General features: G+C 47.6%; 1 protein-coding gene across 4 annotated transcripts in view; it reads left to right on the top strand.

Moving 5' to 3' along the window:
• Nucleotides 1-13655, top strand: part of LOC116984601 (F-actin-monooxygenase MICAL2-like) — a 172120-nt gene that overhangs the window by 150721 nt on the left and 7744 nt on the right. For all 4 annotated transcript variants that reach the window (XM_033038833.1, XM_033038834.1, XM_033038835.1 and 1 more), the window contains 2 exons: nt 1216-1296; nt 2309-2402. In XM_033038833.1, the coding sequence (XP_032894724.1) occupies nt 1216-1296; nt 2309-2402 (175 nt within the window). The remainder of the gene's footprint in view (nt 1-1215; nt 1297-2308; nt 2403-13655) is intronic.

Here is a 13655-nt window from a genome sequence, read left to right as displayed (position 1 = left end):
TTTTTCAACATGCTGAAAAAACGTCCTGGCTTACCTGATGCCCCGAGTACCTACGGCTGGCATTACGCGCCACTACAAAATATCTACAGACTCCTACGGCCTCCTTACGGACATTCTCCGAGTTTGAATCAAGGGGAAAACTCGGGGGAATTCGTGGGTAACTCGGGAAAGTGGGACAGGGGCTTTAAAGTTCAACGGTGAAGATTGTAGGAAGATTTACATAACACCTCTCAGAGTGTCCTGACCTTTGCTGAAATAACCCATGGCTTCACATCTCTCCCTCCTGTTATCTTGCTGACCATTATAGAATGCAGAACAGTGCAGCACAGGGACAGGCCCTTCAGCCCACAATGTCCGTGCCAAACATGATGCCAGGTTAAGCTAATCTCTGCCTGCACGTGATGCTTATCCCTCCATTCGCTACACATCCATATTCACTTCAGTTTAGTGTGGCATTGTCATGTGTACCGAGGTACAGTGAAAAGCTTTTTTGTTGTGTGCTATCCAGTCAGCGAAAAGGTTATATATGATTACACAGTGTATAAAAGCCACTTAAAATGCACCATCATGTCTGCTTCCACCACCACCCCAGGCACCCACCACCCTCTGCCCAGTACAGCTCCTTCAAACCCTAAAGCTCTGTTAAAGGTCATAAGGTCATGGGCTAGGAGCAGAATTAGGCCATTCAGCCCATCAAGTCGACCCCACCATTCAAGCATGGCTGATCTATCTCTTCCTCCTAACCCCATTCTCCTGCCTTTCCCCCATAATCATTGACAACCGTACTAATCAAGAATCTGTCTATCTCTGCTTTAAAAATATCCATTGACTTGACCTCCACAGCCTTCCTTGGCAATGAATTCCACAGATTCACCACCCTCTGACTAAAGAAATTCCTCATCTTCCTAAAAGAATGTCCTTTAATTCTGAGGCTCTGACCTCTGATCCTGGACCCTCCCACTAGTGGAAATATCCTCTCCACATCCACTCTATCCAGGCCTGTCCAATCCAAGTTAAAGGTGAAAGCTGTCAGTTTTCACTATTCTGAAGAAGGGTCTCGACCCGAAACGTCACCCATTCCTTCTCTCCAGAGATGCTGCTGTGCCTGTCCCGCTGATTTACTCCAGCTTCTTGTGTTTACAGTATCTTCGGTTTAAACCAATATCTGCAGTTCCTTCCTACACAGTTTTCATAGGTTTCCATCTCTTCTGTCAGGCAACGAGACGAAGGACGGTGCAGGACACTGCCCTACTGCAGCTGAAGAAAGAGGAGGTGAAACGACTGCATAGAGCGCAGGTATGAATGAATGAAGGAATGAAGGGATGTAGCGATGAATGAAGGAATGAATGAAGGAATGAAGGAATGAATGAATGAAGGAATGAAGGAATGAATGAAGGAATGAATGAAGGAATGGAGGAATGAATGAAGGAATGGAGGAATGCATGAAGGGATGAATGAAGGAATGAATGAATGAATGATACTTCATGAAATATACTTCATTGTCACATGTACCTAGGATACCTTGATACAGTAAAATGTCTTTGCCTTGAATCTGCTTGTATCACCTCAGTGTAAAAATTAAACATGCCCCACATATCTCCTTTAAACTCCCCCCCCCCCCCCCTCACCTTCAAGCTGTGCCCTCTAGTCCTTGACATTCCCACTCTAGAAAGAAAGTTCAGACTGACCGCATTATCTACGTCCACCCTATTCCTGCCTCAGAAGTTCAAAAGTGATGGGAGGAAAATTAGGCCATTCATGTCTGCTGACTTCATGCTGACTTTGGCCTATTTTATCACGAACTTCTCTGTAATCTCATCCTATATAATGGACTGAATTCTCACCAACCACTAACCGGCCTATTATTCTGCTTTGCTCCCTTCTTGTACAGCGGGGTAATATTTGCAATTTTCCAATCCTCTGGAACCACTCCTGGCTCTAGTGATTCGTGAAATATCACGACTAGGGCCCCCATGTCCCGCCAAGCCTCAAAACATTTTAACCCCTTCTTGTCTAAAATGCCTCCATAGTTCCAAAGTTCTGTGTCCATCCTATCTGTGCCTCACATCATTGTGTATAACTTCTACCAGGTGTCCCCTCGACCTCCAACGCTCAGGAGAAAACAATCCACGTTTGTCCAACCTCTCTTCATAGGTAATACCCTATGATCCAGGCGGTATTCTTGTAGGCCTCCACTCTACCCGCTCCGCAGCCTCCACAACCTTCCTGCAATGGGAGGGAACCGAGTAAGACTCCTTCGGTGAAGACAGGCTCAAAGTAAAGTCTCTCCTTTTTATCTACCTGGCAGATCATCCAGCGGCAACTGCAGGAGGTGGAGGAGAAGCAGCGTGTGTTGGAGGAACGCGGGGTGTTGTTAGAGAAAGTGCTCCGGGGCGAGTCAGGTATTTATCATTTATGGAGTCACGGAGTCATAGAATCATGGAAAAAGGCCCTGCGGAAACAGGCCCTTCGGCACAACTTGCCAACACCAGCCAACATGTCCCATTAGAACTCATATTTGGTGAATCTATGGAATTCAACGCTACAGATGGCTGAGGGGACCAAGTCAATGGATATTTTTAAGGCGGAGATTGACATATTCATTAGTACGGATGTCAGGGGTTATAGGAAGAAGGCAGTAGAATTGGGTTGAGAGGGAAAGGTAGATCAATCGTGATTGAATGGTGGGGTCGGCTTGATGGGCTGAATGGCCTCATTCTGCTCCTAGAATTAATGAACATGCACAGGGTTATTATCATCACATGCACCGAGATACAGTGAAAGACCATCTGCATGATATCCACTCATTTCATACTGGACATGATTCCAATCAAACCTCAATGTACAACAGATAATACCAGAGTGCAGATTATAATGTTACAGCATTGCAGCGTTACAGTTACAGAGAAAAAGTCCTATGTCTGTAATGAGGTAGGTTGGAAGATCAGGACTACACCTATCTTACGGGAAGACCGTTCAGCAGTCTGATTACAGAGGGCAAGTTAGACTATATATTAGTTTAGTTTAATTTATTTTATATGTTGTCATGTGTACAGAGATACAGTGAAATGTGTGTTCTGCCTGCTATCTAGTCAAATCATACTATACAGGAGTACAATAGATCCTCTTCTGGAGCAGCACGCAGAGAGTCGCCATGTTCCGGTGGCATCTTCCAACTTTCAAGTCTCCGAAAAGTCTGATCTTGTCCCAAGGAGACAAGCTATTTCTTATTTACTCGCTTTAAGGCCCTGTGAAGGTCCTGTGAAGGTCCTGGCGACACTGCATCATTGAAGTAAGCGTGGGCCTGGCCAAGCGCGGTGCTGCCATCTCCTTCCACCGCTGCTTCGTGCAGCTGCCGTGGGCTGCGCTCCATCTCCTCGCTTATCCAGCTGTTGAAGGGCCTCCCGCGGCCGCTAAGTCCTGTCAGATTCGAACGAGAGACACGGGTTCGAACCGGGCTATGGGTGCTGTCTGTGTGTACGTTCTCCCTGTGGCACGTGGGTTTTTTCCGGGTGCCCTGGTTTTCTCCCACATTCCAAAGATGTACAGGTTTGTAGGTAAATTAGCTTCTGTAAAATTGTCAATTGTCCTAGTGTGTGTAGGATAGTGCTATTGTACTGGTCGGCATGGACTTGGCGGGCAGAAGGGCCTATTTCCAGCTCTGTATGTCTAAAGCCTGTCCCACTTGAGCGTCATTTGTGCGTCATTCACGCGACATAATTTGCGCGTCACGCAAGATTTTGTGAATCCCAAAATCCTGGGGCGACCACTCATCACTGCATTCGCCACCAGTCCTCACCACGTGCCATGCGCACATCACTTGTGTGTCATGATGAGCACGTGATGCGTGCATGACGTGTGGTGAGGCGTGGTGGCGTAGGCAGTGATGCGCAGTCGCCCCAGGATTTTGGGATTCACCTGCGTGACGCGCAAATGACACCCAAGTGGGACGGGCCCTTAAATTCTAAAGTAATGTTTGACATACCAAAGGTGATAACTCACTTATTAGAGTTAGATTCCAATTGCCATTCCTTGTGGCACACTTTGATATCCTTCCTCACTGTCTGTGTGTGAATGTGTGTGAATGTGTGTGAGTGATTGGTGGTGGTTGGAGGGGCCGTAGGCGCAGATTGGCAGCCACGCTTCCGTCAGTCTGCCCCAGGGCAGCTGTGGCTACAGAAGTAGCTTACCACCACCGAGTGTGACTGAGGAGTGAATGAATAATGCGATGTAAAGCGCCTTGAGTATTAGAAAGGCGCTATATAAATCCCATCCATTATTATTATTACTATGCTCTCTCTAATTTAGTGTCATCTGGATATTTACTGACAATGTTTACTACATTGTCATCCATCTTTGTAGCAAACGTCAGTGGACCCAGCACTGACACTACCACACACCATTGGTCACAGGCCTCCAAGTCGAAGTCACATTCTGAAACCCTGTTCCCTATGCCTAGATTTAGTTTAGAGATACCTACCGGAAATAGGCCCTCAGGCCACCGAGTCCGTGCGAACCAGTGGTCACCCCTTACACCGGCACTATCCCACACATGAGGGACAATTTACAATCTTTACCCACGCCAATTAACCTACAAACCTGCACGTCTTTGGTGGAAGTGTGGGAGGAAACCGGAGCATCCGGAAAAAGGGAGTCACGGGGAGAGCGTACAAACTCCGTACAGACAGCACCCGTAGTCAGGATCGAACCCGGGTTCTCTGGCGCTGCAAGGCAACAACAACTCCGCTGCACCACCGTGCTGCCCCACGGTTCACAGTTCACGGCACTAGGCAACCGCTTGACCCCCACCCTGGTCTTCCATTACCCAGGGAGGCCTAAATCCATCCTGCCCCCTCCTCCCTGAATCGACGCCTCACGCTCTGACGTTAATCATACCTCTACCATATCCAAGGCTTTTTGCAGGTTGCCATGACTACTGAAAGCCTAGGGGCTACCAGTTAACAAGTGCAGTTACAATAGTGACATACTATAATAACTTGCTTCCATCAAGGTCATGTAATACAGCTTTCAACTCTTTAAACGTTGAATCTTGCAATATCATTTCTTAGGCTATTACAAGGCTTTGAGAGTCTCTCATGCTGCAGGAGAGAACTCTCCACTTATCGTGATATTAGCGGGAATGTCATAACACTTCAATTACAGTGTCAATCACCACATTGCTAACTCCAGCCTTCCATTCTTTGTGAACCTATAGAGCTGTGGAGGCAGGGAAACAGGCCCTTCAGCCCATCTTGCCCATGAAGGAGCAAGTTGGCATACTGGGCTAGTCCCATTTGCCTGCATTTGCCCATTGCCTATACCCTGCAGATCCATATGTCAGTCAAAATGTCTGTTAAAAGCCATACTTATGGTACTATAACAACATTTAGAAGAAAATAGAGCAGGTGGTTTTTTCAGAAAGGTTGAGAGTGATATGCACTAAATATGGGCAAATAGGACTCGTTTACATGGGGCATCACCAATGTCGTGGACAAGGTGGGGCAATGGGCCTGTATTCTTGTTCTATGACTCTCTATCACACTTCTTCTGCAGCTAGTTCTGCACCCCCACCATTCTCTGAGTGGCCCCTGTGGTCTTCTATTAAGTCCCAGCCTATCCATGCTCTCCCTGTAACTCAAGTCTACATCCTGGGTGAACCTCTCCTGCACCCTTTCCAGCCAAAAGGTCGGCAAGCTTTCAAAAAGACTGCGAGGTTGGTGAAGAGGATTACAGGCCCACCGTTATTTCCCCTCGAACTGCTGACCAGAACCTTTCGGGTTGAACAGCTTTCTGACAATTTCCTCCGCCCTCTGAACCGAACTGAGATTCTTCCAACAACAAGCCGCACCATTAGTTTAGATTTCCAGCGCCTGTCTAGTTAGAGTCATGAAAGGACACACGCACGGAAACAGGCCCTTCGGCCCGACTCGTCCATGCCAATCAAGCTAGTCCCATTTGCTTGCATTTGGCCCATATCCATCTGAGCCTTCAGGCAGCATCTCTGGAGAAAAAGGATGGGTGAATTTTCAGTCTGAAGAAGGAATCCAACATGAAAATGTCACCCATCCTTTCTCTCCAGGGATGTAACCTGACCCGCTGAGTTACTCCAGCTCTCTGTGTCTATCTTCAGTATAAACCAGCATCTGCAGTTCCTTCCAAAGTCAAAGTCAATTTTACTCGTCACATGCACCCGAAGGTGCAGTGAAATGAATTTGCCAGCAGCGATACACTTAATAAGAACACACAATACACAATAAGATTTAACACAAACATCCACCACAGCATTCTTCACTGTGGTCGAAGGCAACAAAGTTCAGCCAGTCCTCCTCCTTTGTTCACCCGTGGTCGGGGTCATAAACCCTCCGTAGTCGCCGCGACGGACAGCCCAATGTACAGGCCCTCTTGTCGGGATGATCAAAAACTCTGACGTCGGGACGGTCAAACACACTCCACGGCTTGGAGGTCCCGAATCGGCACTTTCCTACCGGAGACCGTGGCTTCAGGATGTTATAGGCCACGGGTTGGTGGTCGGAGCTCTTCTCTGGTGATCCCTGGCAAGGGAGATCCCAGACTCTGGATGGTAAGTCCACACCACGCCCGTGGCTAGAAGCTTCGCAGACCACAGCCCCATAATGTCAAAGTCACCAGGCCAGCGATCGGAGCACTCCTCTCTGGCGACCCCCGGCAAGGGTTCGTCCCCGCTCTGGGATGGAAAAGCCCACGCTGGGCCCGCTGCTGAAGCTCTGGGCCCGACTCCGGGAAAGGCCGCTCCAATCCAAGCTGTTAGGCCGTGAGGGAGGCGACATGGAAAAAATCGCCTCTCCGTCGAGGAGGCGACAGAAAGCAGTTCCTCCCTTTCCCCCCCCCCCCCACCAGCCCCCCACACAAGACACACCAAGAGACACCTAAACTAACATTAGACACACCAAAAAAAACAAAATAAAATCGAAATAACTAACACGCTGCTGGCAGGGCAGCCGACTGGCAGCGCCCCCACCCACCTACACTCTCACTCCGAGCCTTTCCCATTCATGTACCTGTCCAAATGTCTTTTAAATGTTGTTATCGTAAGGGACATTAATCCTCTTGGAGTCCGGTCTCTCTGCCTGATAGGGTGGTGTAAACAGAAACTCTCCCCACATGAGTTTTTAAAAAACGATAAGCAGGGCAAGTTATTTTTTAAATAATGGGCAGTGGGTGCCTGGAACATCAGGTTGGACAGACTTAATTTTATTCTCTGAGGCAAGACTTGATAGAAGAATCTAAAATTAGCGGAGGCATAGATAGGGTTGACTAGGGTCAGAGCCTTTTTCCAAGGGTGGAAATGTCAATGACTAGAGGGCATAGCTTTAAGGTGAAAGGGAAAACGTTTACAGGAGTTGTGCAGGACAAGATTTTACACAGAGTGGTGGGTGGCTGGAACACATCACCCTGGGGATGACAATAGGTGCAGGAGTTGGCCATTCGGCCCTTCGAGCCAGCCAAGCCATGGTGGTGGAGGCAAATATGATAGCAGCATTTAAGAGGCTTCTAAGCACGTGGATATGGAGGGATACGGATCACTGGCAGACAGAGAAGGTTAGTTTAACTTGGCATCATGTCCAGCATAGACTCTGTGGGCCGAAGGGCCTGTTCTTGTGCTGAACTGAACTATGTTCTATATTTAGTTTAGTTTAGAGATACAGTGCGGAGACAGGACCTTCGGCACACCATGACCACGCCGACCAGCGATCCCCGCATATCGACACTATCCTACACACACTCGGGACAATTTCTTTTAAACTTTTACCAAGACAATTTACCTACAAACCTGTACGGCTTTGGAGTGTGGGAGGAAACCGAAGATCTCGGAGGAAACCCACGCAGGTCACGGGGGGAACGTACAAACTCCGTACAGGTAGCGCCCGTAATCGGGATCGAACCCGGGTCTGCGGCGCTGTAAGGCAGCAACTCTACCGCTGCGCCACCGTGCTGCCCATGGTCTTAACAGGAGGGACACTGAGCCTCTTGACATGACTAGCGGGCTGAAGTCATCTTTGCTTTTATTAAAGTCTATGATTATTTTATATATTGTTGCAAGCCCTGGGAAAAAAATCTGATTACTCATTGAAATGTTATTCGTAACGTCATTGGTCGGAGAAGGGTTTGGGTCGACAGCTGATTCATCAGAAACATTTTCTTGTTAAATTTTAATTTGAGGTTTTTTCATGCCGTTGCAAAGTGCTTTTTTAAAAAAAGCTTGGAGTAGCCACGTGAGTTCCCACAGGAACACTATTAGTCCGATAATAGCTCTGAATGCTTTGCAACTAAGCTGGAAAGAATGCAGAGAAGATATATGAGGATGTTGCCAGGACTCGAGAGCCTGGGCTATAGGGAGAGGTTGGGCAAGCTGGGATTTCATTCCTTGGAGATCAGGAGGCTGAGAGGTGGTCCTGTATAGGTGTATAAAATGATGAGGGGAATAGAAAGGTACAGTTTTTTATTCAGGATAGGGGGATCTAACTAGAGGGCATAGGTTTAAGGTGAGAGGGGTAAGATTTAATAAGAACCTGAGGGGCAACCTTTTTCACAGAGGGTGGTGGCTCTATGGAACGGGCTATCAGAGGAAGTTGTTGAGGCAGGTACGATGACAACATTGAAAAGGTATTTGGACAGGTACAGGGAGAGAGGAAAGGTTTAGAGGTTTAAGCCTTTCCTCTCCACATAGCTATCCAAATACCTTTTAAATGTTGTCATCGTACCTGCCTCAACAACCGCCTTTGATAGCTCGTTCAGAGGAATATGGGCCGAATGCAGACAAATTAGATAACTTAGATAGTTTCAGTTTAGTTTATTGTCAGGGGTGCCCAGGTAGAGTGAAAAGCTTTTGTTGTGTGTGGGGCAACTTGGTCGGCAAGGGCAAGTTGGGCAGAAGGGCCTGTTTCTGTGCTGTATGTCACTAAGACTCTATCTCATACAATAACTTTTATTTGTATACAACTTTAAAATAATAAAAGATCCCAAGATGCTGAGAAGATATTTGTCCAGCAAATGTTTCCTGTTAGGACAGATAAACAAAAGCTTGACTAACAAAGTGGGTTGGATCAAAAGCCTTAAACGAGGAAAAGGAAGAGAGGTTTACAGTGAGAGTTCCAGGCCTTGGGACCTTGTTCAGAAGTGATAGCAGCAGAATTAAGCCATTTGGCCCATCAAGTCTACTCCACCATTCAACCATAGCTGATCTATCTCTCCTTCCTAACCCCATTCTCCTGCCTTCTCCCTTGACACCCATACTAATCAAGAATCCATCTATCTCTGCCTTAAAAGATCAATTGACTTAGCCTCCACAGTCTTCTGTGGCAATTAATTCCACAGCCTCATCACCCCCTGACACCCCTCATCTCCTTCCTAAAGTAACGTCCTTTAATTCTGAGGTCTCTGGTCCTAGACTCTCCCATTCGTAGAAATATCCTCTCCACATCCACTCTATCCAAGCCTTGTGAATGCAAGGCAAAGCTGGTAGAGCCTCTGCCTCACAGCCCCAGAGATATGGATTCAATCCTGTTTTCAGATGCTGCCTGTGTGGAGTTTGCACATTCTCCCCCTGTCCTGTGACACGCCAAGGACCTGCAGGCAAGTAGGTTAAATGAACACTATAAATTGTCCCCTAGTCTTGTGGGGTGAGTGGAAGGATCTGTGTGTGGGGGGGGGGGGGGGGGGGGGGGGGGGGAGGAGGGGTGTAGATGGGAATGTGAGGTGCAATAAAATCAGTGGGATCAGCGTGAATTGGTCGATCCCCCGCAGTATATCATTTTAAGGTTGTACACGAATGCAAGTTATGGGCCGAAGGGCCTGCTTCCATGCTCTGTGACACTATGGCTCTGAGTTCTGAGGAGCTGAGGAGTCAAGAGTTGGAGAAGCCAGGAGCCCTCGTGAAGGTTGTAGAGCAGGGAGCAGCAATATTGTGCAGTGGTTTGAAAACTACGATACTAACCTCCCCCACTATAGAAGGGATCTATAGAATGCACTGCAGCCAGCATCATCAAAGACCTACACCAACCAGGCCAAGCTCACAACTTAATCATACCATCAGGAAGAAGATATAGGAGTCTGAAAATCGGGACAACCAGGTTCGAGGACAGCTTCTTCCCTACAGCCACCAGGATCCTGAACATGACATGACTCCAACCTCATAAATTCATAAGATATAGGAGTAGAATTAGGCCATTCGGCCCAATTAGTCAATGCTACCATTCAATCATGGCTGAACTATCTTTGCCTCTCAACCCATTCTCCTGCCTTCTCCCCATAACCCCTGACATGTACGATCTGCGGTTGCACTAAGGACCTTGGGCTTTTTTTGCACTAGTATCATGGTTATTACTTTATTGAATTTTTGTTAATGATATACTATCTCTGTGTGTTGTGTGTCAGGGCTGTGATGCTGCTGCAAGTAAGAATTTCATTGTTCCCTTGTCCAAACATATGACAATTAAACACTCTGGACTCTTAATTAAAAACAAAATGATTTGCTTCACGCGAGTCTGGATTAAATTCCACCCCTAACGATGTATTTCCAGTTCTTGTTCCACGGCAGTATATTCAAGTTTTGCTGCAAGTTGTGCCAATCGACCGTGATATCAATCAATCTGTTTCATTTGCTTCTTGCCTTGTCTAACATGTTCTGCTACGGAGTGAATCCTGCAGACAGTGTGGGTTTTGCCTCGATGTACTTACGAGACAAGAGGTTAGTTTAGTTTAGGGATACAGTGTGGAAACAGGCCCTTCGGCCCACCGGGTCCGCCCCCACCAGCGATCATCCATTCACTAGTTCTATTCTACACACCAGGGCAATTTACAGAAGACACAATTCACCCACAGACCTGCACGTCTTAGGGATGTGGGAGAAAACCGGAGCACCTGCAGCAAACCCACGCGGTCACAGGGAGAAGGTACAAACTCCGTACATATACCACCCATGGTCAGGATCAAAGCCAGGACTCTAGCGTTGTACGGCAGCAGCTATACTGCTACACCACTGTGCCACCACTAGTAGTGTTTAATTATCATATGTCCCAATAATGAACCAATGAAATATTTCCTTGCTGCAGTGTGATAGGCTCTTAAATGCAATAACACATAAATATATAATAATTAATCATACAATAGCTTAATAACCGTAATACTAGGTGACTATAATAGTGTAAAACCATAGTCTGCATTGCAACCAAAGACACAGTCCACTGGTGGATCATAGTTGCTGAGGTTAGTGTTGCTCAGTGCTCAAGAGACTGATGGTTGCTGGGAAGATGTTCCTGTACCTTCTGAAAGGCCTGGGTAGAGTGGATGTGGAGAGGATGTTACCACTAGTGGGAGAGTCTAGGATCAGAGGCCATAACCTTAGGATAAAAGGACGTACCTTTAGAAAGGAGATGAGAAGGAATTTCTTTGGTCAGAAGGCGGTGAATCTGTGAAATTCATTGCCATAGAAGGTTGTGGATGCCGCCAATGGATATTTTTAAAGCAGAGATAGATAGATTCTTAATTAGTACAGGTGTCAGGGGCTATGGGGAGAAGGCAGGAGAATGGGGTTGAGAGGAAAGATAGATCAGCCATGACTGAATGGCGGATTAGACTTGATGGACCGAATGGCCTAATTCTGCTCCAATAGCCGATGAACTTATGGCAGCAGCAAGATGAGAACGTGGCCAGGGTGATGTGCATCTTTGATGATATTAGCTGCCTTGTTGAGGAAACGACAGTTATAGACCCCTCGATGGTGGTGAGGTCAATACCTGTGAAGGACCGGACAGTGTCTACCACTTTGTGTAGTCTCCTTCACTCCTGGACGTTCGAGTTGCCGCACCATGCCAAGATGCTGGGGAAGTCCAGCATCCGATGTTGGGGAAGTCCAGAACAAGGGGTCACAGTTTAAGGATAAGGGGGAAATCTTTTAGGACCGAGATGAGGAAAACATTTTTCACACAGAGAGTGGTGAATCTCTGGAATTCTCTGCCACAGAAGGTAGTTGAGGCCAGTTCATTGGCTATATTTAAGAGGGAGTTAGATGTGGCCCTTGTGGCTAAAGGGATCAGGGGGTATGGGGAGAAGGCAGGTACAGGATACTGAGTTGGATGATCAGCCATGATCATATTGAATGGCGGTGCAGGCTCGAAGGGCCGAATGGCCTACTCCTGCACCTATTTTCTATGTTTCTATGCACCCAGACAGCCTTCCCTACCCCTGTAGTTAATTGTTACTAGTTGTAAGTTAAAATATGTGACGTCCCCCAAGAGTCGGGTCATTCCACTATCGAACCCCTGGGCACGGGAATGGACTAGTCCAGGGGTGGCCCTTAACTACAGTTGATAAAGGGCAGGGGTTTAGGCGCGATCGTCCTCTTGCAGACCCGACTGGACAAGAGAACAACAACTAATAAAATTCCCCCCGAAATACCTGGCTCCTAGCCTTCATTTCGGGCTTATCGCCGCGCCACAAATGGATAAATAACATGTAACTCTTCACCACTCTATGGAGAATTGTAACTTTTGTTATGGGAGATTAATTCACCAGATGTGGCCTTGCACAGAACAAGCGGGTGATTCTTTTCTCATGAACATGTGCAAGACGTGCTCAGATCATCACACTACCTTAAAAAAAGAGACGTAGAGTGTGTTTAATGTGGAAATGTACCCAGATACAGACATGGAGCTGTACAGTATGGAAACAGACCCTTTGGCCCACCTTGTCCATATCGACCAGATTGGCACTCATATTAGTGGACTGGACTGGCCTCATTTACCTGCATTTGCCACATATACCCTCAAAAGCCTTCTTCGTTTAGTTTAGTTTAGTTTACAGATACAACGTGGAAGCAGGCCCTTCAGCATCCCGAGTTCGCGCTGACTAACGATCACCCGCACACTAGTTCTATCCTCGACACTAGGAACAGTTTACAGGAGCCAATTAACCTACAAACCTGAATGTCTTTGCAGTGCGAGAGGAAACTGGAGCACTCGGGGTAAACCCCACGTGGTCACAGGGAGAACGTACTAACTCCGTACAGACAACACCTGTAGTCAGGTTCCAACACGGGTCTCTGGTGCTGTATGAGTTGCTGCCTTACAGCGCCAGGGACCCAGGTTCGATCCTGACTACAAGTACTGTCTGTACGGAGTACGTACGTTCTCCCTGTGACCGCATGGGTTTTCTCCGGGTGCTCCGGTTTCCAAAGACGTACATGTTTGTAGGTTAATTGGCTTTGGTAAAATTGTTAATTGTCCCTAGTGTGCAGGGTGGTGATAGTGTAGGCTGGTCGGCACGGACTCGGTGGGCCGAAGGGCCTATTTCCGCGCTGTACCGAGGGTTGCCAACAGTCCCGTATTAGCCAGGATATCCCGTATATTGGGCTAAATTGGTTTGTCCCATACGGGACCGCCCTTGTCTCGTATTTGACTGCTACTCCTCGGGTCGAGGGGACTGTCTGGCTCACCCGTCCTGACGTAGTGCAGCCCATGGAGTGCAGCAGCAGTGTCTCGCCCGTGGCCCCGTCGGTCGGCAGCCCGGCCAGCTGTCCAACCTTTGGACCTTCGCTTACTGCCGACACCACCACCCCTCCTTCTCATGGCCGATCATCTTTCATGGCCGATCATCGGTTCATGAGTTGGATGTGGTGC

Source organism: Amblyraja radiata, chromosome 20 (assembly GCF_010909765.2).
Source record: "Amblyraja radiata isolate CabotCenter1 chromosome 20, sAmbRad1.1.pri, whole genome shotgun sequence".
NCBI lineage: Eukaryota > Metazoa > Chordata > Chondrichthyes > Rajiformes > Rajidae > Amblyraja > Amblyraja radiata.
The sequence above is the reverse complement of the archived record's forward strand: the minus strand, read 5'-3'. Positions and strand labels throughout refer to the sequence as shown.